Source organism: Cryptotermes secundus, unplaced genomic scaffold (genome assembly GCF_002891405.2).
Source record: "Cryptotermes secundus unplaced genomic scaffold, Csec_1.0 scaffold195, whole genome shotgun sequence".
NCBI lineage: Eukaryota > Metazoa > Arthropoda > Insecta > Blattodea > Kalotermitidae > Cryptotermes > Cryptotermes secundus.
In genome coordinates, this window is record NW_019732859.1 from 1 (window position 1) to 7,115 (window position 7,115).

Genomic DNA, 7,115 nt, shown 5'->3' on the forward strand with positions numbered 1-7,115 from the left:
TGTCCGTACTCCTACGTCCTTCTTGTATGGGGCAGATTTTGTGCCTCCTGTCTGTCTTGATGAGGAGGTTCTTGGTGTCATCCAGGGTTTGTTCATGTCTTGCTGTGTTGTACTGTGCATTATAGGATATAAGTGTATGAATTTTAAATCAAAACACCTATTGTGATGGTAGTTTCCAGTTTGTAATGATGTTCCCTCTGAAGATGGCCCGTAAGGATCGAAACATGTAATGGAGATAAGTTTTAACATAGTAAAAACTTACATGTCACACTTGACAGAGTTGTTTGTGTTTATAATTGTTAGTGTGATGGACCAGAATGAAACAAATAAAAAAAATATAGCAAATGTTTAAGAAACTAACTTCTCTAAGACTTCTACAGTTCTCTTGCTTTATATTTATATTGCATATATGCAAACATAAAGTAAAATATACCTGAAAGGCTGGAATTATTAGCATAGGCCCTGGGTTAATTTCCTAGTTTCAGTGATATTTCAGCAGTGGCATTCAGCATAATATGTCAGGGTAACTATCAGTGATAAATGGAGAAGGGCATTGACTACTTTTAAGATATATTATCAGGGCTGGCACAATAGCCCAGGTAAAGCCAGCAGCCACTTGAGGTGGAACATTTTACAAACTATGTTTGTTAAATGAACATTAATTTTGATCCTATTGTGACTTAATTTGCTAACATCTTAAACATATGACAGCGATAATAACTGTCACAGTGCCTCAAAATTTTGTATTTTTAATTATGAGTGAGTGTTTTAAGAAAATAGTGCTGAGGGGAATATTTGGACCAAAGTGAAGTGACAGGTGGTTAGAAAAGGTTGCATGATGAGGAGCATCATAACTTGTACTCTTTGCCAAGTACAATTACAATGACCAAGTGAAGGATGATGAGAAGGGCAGGTCATGTAGCATGCATGGGAGAGAAGAGGAATGCATATAGGATATTGGTGGCAAAGCTAGAAAGAATGATACCACTAGGAAGACTAAGATGTAGATGGGTGGATAATATTAAAGTGGATCTGAGAGAGATGATTGGGTTGACTGCATTGATATGGACCAATGGAGAGCTCTTTTAAAAATTATGATGAACCTTCAGGTTCCATAAAATGTTGGGAAATTCTTGAGTAGCTGCACAACTGGCAGCTCCATGGAGTTAGTTGGTTAAAAGTTTTGGAATGTTTACTGTTTTCAACTGCGGTGAGGGGGGCTTTTGAATTTCTTGTTGCCTGGGGCATCATTTAGACTCCTGATAGCCCTGGATATTGTCTATGTGGAAGGTCTATTAAAAGTTAGAGAATACCTCAGCCATAAATGGTGTGTGGGAACCTTCCACACTACTTAACAGACAACTCCCAAAGTCAAAGTGATCAAAGTGACATTGCGACTGAGGGTCAGTCAGTCTGTTTGTCTTGGTATCGAGCTGGGGCTCATGACCAGATGTTTCTTGTATGAAAGTTACTGTCCTGTCTGGGCACCCTCTCTGATGAGAGGTGGTCTGTCATTTGTCAGCCATAGTCTGCAGTATTCAGTCTATTGTCAGCATGTATCATTTAAGAATAAAAATGAGTGTTTTAAGTTTATTTATTTTAATCACGTCTGTTAACGTCGAAGTTTTTTAACTGGAGACTGCAAGCCTTAAATTTCTTCCGGATGGCCAGAACTACCTGGTTATTTTTTACTTCTAAATCCCCTTCTTGGAACAAAGAATGAATGTCTCCGGTCGCCTTCGCATATTGTTAATTTTTTATACTTCTCAATGGCATGTTCTGTTCGTCAACCATAACCTCGCCACTAGCATACATCCTTTTTTTAATTTAATTTTGGTGTTTGTGCTACATATAGTGCAGGACATATAATAAAGTTTTAAATTCAATTCCTAACACTACAAATATGGTAAAATACCCCCTTAAGTGATCATACAACACATAAATTTACGTGATGCCTCAAACGATTTTCATGCTCCGTAGGGTGATATCCGGCTTTAGAAATCGCGGCGTAACAGTCATCTTTTCCCTTGCCACAACGAAAAAGAAACGTACCACGGTAAATTTATGAAAAATTAACATAAATAAGATATACACTGCTCTTGCTTCCTTCTTAGCTTATTACAGACGAGTTTCTTTGCTGTAAGGCAGCGAAATATTATTTCGTAAGTTATAATTATGATAAAGATACGAACGATACCATGATGTTGGCAATGGTTCGTCCAAAGCGGTCCAAAGGGTCCAAACCAATGAATACTTCGTTGATGGCGTTTGAATTCGAAAGAACTGTTCATTCGCAAAGATGCGCACACAGGTTGTGAGTGTTGTGAGGAAACGATTAGTATAGTGGGACATTACTATAAGAATGCAGTATGGAGTACTATGTAATAACAAACTTCATAGTATCTGTCGCTGTCTGCTGCCAGAACCCAATATCCTCACATTAATTTGTGTTACTATAAGATAAATTGTGATATGACTGCGAAAGTCGGAATAGTGGAATGAAAAGAGCGAGAAGAAGCGGTCATCGCTATATAAATGCACGATAAACGCCTTTCTGTGGCAACACACAGATGCAGTGTTGTCTATGCTGGCGATCTGGGCAACGGTGCTGTAGACGCGTTTCCGCAGCAACCGACAAACTTCCAACAGTACACGAAGAGATGTTTTCCTTCATGTCCGACCAAGAGGTTATATGACGAGGATGGACATGCAAGTAAACAATGAGAGTTAATGGTTTGCCATGAGGACTGTACATTGATAGCACCCAGGAATTGTACTACAGAGAATTAGAGGAATATTTCCTACTCTAAGAGAAACATGGTGAGTGCTTTCTGCTTGTTTGTAGGAAAAAAAAAATATTTGTCTTCATCCCCAGTCGCATATTTTCATGAGTTAGACGTCTGTTAGTGGCACTGTAGTTTCAGACAGTGGAAGTGAGAAATAAGTGAATTGTTATGCCAAGTTTGAAACTGGTGAGCGATGACGATGCTAAAGCAATATGAGTGGTGTTAATGACAGGGATTTTGAAAAGGAAGGAATGTAATATTATAGGGACAGAGGGACTTCCCACCACTGGGTTTCAGCTAGAGAACGCAGCAAAGGACATGACTATTTAGAGGTCTTGCATAATATGTCAGCAAAGATTTTTGAAGGTGCAGTAACCAGGGCTGAATATTTATTTAGATTAATTCATAAACTGAATTTGGGTACAGACTGGAGGACCAAGATGTCGGAGTTCGAGTCCCGGTAGGATCAATAATTTTCATTTCTCCATCTTGTCCAGACTGTCTCTGGGTTCCACCCAACCTCCTATTCAATGTGTAATGGGGGCTCTTTTCCCGGGGGTAAAGTGGTCGGGGCCTGAAGCTGACCACTCACCTCCAACTAGTGTCAAGGTCATGAAAACTTGGGTCTATACATCCACTCCACCATATATCTTCATGTTGTAGTGCAACTAGTTAAGCACAGGGACAAATTTACCTTACCTATGTTACAAAGATGTATGGCGGAGTGGACCTATTGCTCCCCCATAAAGGTTGTGGCACATCTACTTTTGCTTTTAACTACATCAGGGATGGACAATTTAGTTCAAAACGCACTTCATAATCCAGCTAACTGACTGACGAACTAACTAAATGACCACTCCATGGAGCTGAATCTTTGAGATGTCATCAGCTGCTCCAGAATCCTGAGCCAGATCAATCCAGCCCGTATAACACCATCCTGTTTCTCTATGATTCATTTTACTACCATCCTCCCACCTATGCCTAGGTATTCTTAGTGGTTTATTTCCTTCTGGCTTTCCCACCAAAATTGTATATGCATTCCTCTTATGCCCCATTCGTGTTACACGCCCTGCCCATCTCATCCTCATTGACTTCATCATTCTAATTATACTTAGCAAACAGTACAAGTTGTGGAGCTCCTCATTATGAAGCTCTCTCCAACCTCCTGTCACTTCATCCCTCTTCAGTACACATGTTCATCTCAACACCCTCTTCTTAAACACCCTCAGTTGCAGCATGATGCCCCAAAATGTCGGTACCCTGGTACAGACTAAATGGTGTCACAATCCAGAAGATGATGAATCAGTGACATGATAACCATAAGAGAGGAGAGTTCTGTCTTCTGAGATATAACACTATGTAGTATGTTGAAAGTGGGCTAAAGTTTCAGAGGAACATGTCGCTCCATGTTTAGGGTCTAAGCATAAGCCGAGCAACAACCTAGCGTGAAGCAGGGGAGGCAACCTGTTCTCTGAGACATTGATTGACTTCCAACAGTTGTTGATACCCACCCTTGTGAGAACCTCATATCCATTACAAGAGACATCTCGAGCCATTACACTTCTTGATACATGAAGGAGCAGAAACGTCCATCAGTAGTGGCTGCAAAATGTAAAGGCAGTCTTTTGTGTTATCATATTAAATTTGTTGGACTAGATGGACCTAGCCACTTGTTCATGTTATAGAGTAAGTTTGTTGCTGTCCTTCTGTGATCCCCCTCTTCTCCATATGGCATCTCCCAGTTATTGCCTCTTCTTAATATTAAAAGGCATCTTGGAGGGGTGTAGGTTGTAGCCAGCAGAAAGGATGAATTATCCTAAGATGACTGTAGTTAAGAAAGTAATATGAGAATGCCTGCATACATGCTTCTAACAATGGCGTGCCCATTGGTAGAAACTTCTGACGGTGAGGCTAACAGACATTACAACACACTCTGACAACAGTATCAAGTTCACATACACTGTGACTAATCTGCTACAGTCAAAGTATGCGATTGATAAATTTTAAAGGATTTTGATTGAAGCTGTGATGTGCTGATTGAGGTATTCCAGCACTTGCTTGAAGGTATTACAGAAAACGATGAAAGCCTCATTCAGAATGGCGGGTGTCTTGGGCACCTTCTGAATGCAACACTTGAACATTCAAGCTACCCAAACCCCCTCAATATAGGCTACAAGAAAGTTTTTATGTATTTATAATTAAAATGAAGCTGGCGATAGACTGTTATTGTTAGATCCACCTAGAGGCAGAATTAATACTGTCTGCAACCATAATCTCACTCATCACCATAAAGATGATGGTTAATAATGTTCATGAAAAGAGAGCCTCAGATTAAAAGAGTTTGGGGACCACTGTCACTGATGGACTGTTTTATTGTTTCTATTTTTCAGCTGGACCAAAGGAGCAAACCATTGATGACACCAACTTCAGACAGTGATAAAAGAATTCGGCGACCACCGAATGCGTTCATCATCTTTGGTAACGAATGGCGCCGAAAGTTGGCAGCAGAATATCCCGAGGAAAGCAATAAAAATATTAGTGTGCGGTATGCAGCAACATTCACTGCTGTTACAAAAGATTAGGAGCCGCGATAGCTCAGTTGGTATACTGACGGACTATGGGTTGGACAGCCAGGGTTTGATTCCCTGCAAGGGTGACAGATTTTTCTTGCTCCAAAGTGTCCTGACTGGCTCTGGGGCCCACCATTGCATCATATCCGATGGGTACCAAGCTATTTCCCAGGGAGGTAAAGTGGCTGGTGCATGAAGCTGACCACTCTATTTAGTGCTGAGGTCGACAATGATGGAGCTATACCTTCACTCCCCCATATGTCTTCATGGCATTAGCACTTAATTAAGCAAGCAAGGAGGCAACTTTGTCTTTATTATAAACGATTTTATTATATTAGGGGACTAAGGAATAAAACAATTGAATTAATAAACTTGTTACTTACAGAACTCCCCCAAATACTATGTATAACAGAACATCATCCAAAGGAACTCGAATTGGAAAGAACACCATTAGTACACTATAATTTAGGGGCTAAGTTTTGTAGAGAAAACCTAAAAAATGGTGGAGCAAGTATTTTTGTTCATGAATCATTAAGCTTTTTTAATATTAACCTACAAGAATTTAGCAAAGAACAGGATATAGAGGTATGTGCAATTAAAATCCATTTACCAACCACAACTGTTTGTATAATATCAATTTACAGGTCTCCCAATGGGAATTTTTTATTTTTTGTAATGACTGTAGAGGCTATTTTAAATAAACTATATGGTGCTAGTATACATTTCTTATTTGTGGGGATTTAAATGTAAATTATCTTGATAACAGCTGCAAAAAAAAAAAAACAGCAATTAGATACCTTACTTGCCACTTTCAACTTAACCAGTACTGTTCATTTCCCATCTAGAGTGCAAAATGGTGTAGCAACAGCTACTGACAATATTTTTATTGGTGTATCAAAAAATTTAGATTTACACTGATGACATGAATCTACTGGGTGATAATGTAGATGCCATAAAGAAAAACACACAAACTTTAATTGACACAAGTGTAAGAGAGGTTGGTCCAGAAGTAAACAGAGAAAACTAAGTATGAGGATAAGTCAGAAATTATCCGCACTTTCTCCATAACACATCTTTAGGTTTGTCACACCGCCTCCTACACATGCATTGTTAGAGTTGATACTACTATGGTCACGTGATCGAAGTTTAACCTTTATAGCATCATATTCCTTGATGCTGTGACAGTGTAAACATGGCCGCTCTGCTAGCAGTGTGCACCAATGATTAACAAAGAATAGTGATCCGATTTCTCTGATTGGAAGGTGTGTCAGGGGCTGAAATTCATATGTGGGTTCATCACTATGAGCCAGAATCCAAAAGCCAGAGTATGGCGTGGAAACACCCGGGATTGCAAGCGAAGATAAAATTCAAGACTGAATCTTTCGTGGGAAAGGTGATGCTAACGGTTTTTTTTTACTCAAAAAGGCCTATACTGCAAGACTACCTGGAAAAAGAGTGTACGATCAACAGTGCAAGATACAGTGATTTGCTGGCCAACAATCTGAAGCCAGCAATTCGCACCAAACGCCAAGGCCTATTGTCGAAGAAAGTGTTGTAGTTGCATGACAATGAACACTCACACAAGGACGGCCAGACCATTGAAACCATTAACCATTTGTGTTTGGAGGTGCTGGAACACCCTGCCTACAGCCCAGATCTCGCCCTTTCCGACTATCATCACTTTGGGCCGCTCAAAGATGTTTTACGAGGTTTTTGATTTTCTGCGGACAAAGAAGTGGGGAAAGCGGTGCATACAAGG

General features: G+C 39.9%; 1 protein-coding gene across 1 annotated transcript in view; it reads left to right on the forward strand.

Annotated features, from left to right (window-relative positions):
- The first annotated feature begins 2,218 nt into the window (after window positions 1-2,218).
- LOC111867782 (transcription factor SOX-6) overlaps window positions 2,219-7,115 on the forward strand; it is a 28,120-nt gene continuing 23,223 nt past the window's right edge. The window contains exons 1-2 of the mRNA XM_023857931.2: window positions 2,219-2,820; window positions 5,177-5,331. Of these exons, the coding sequence (XP_023713699.1) occupies window positions 2,818-2,820; window positions 5,177-5,331 (158 nt within the window). The 5' untranslated portion in view covers window positions 2,219-2,817. The remainder of the gene's footprint in view (window positions 2,821-5,176; window positions 5,332-7,115) is intronic.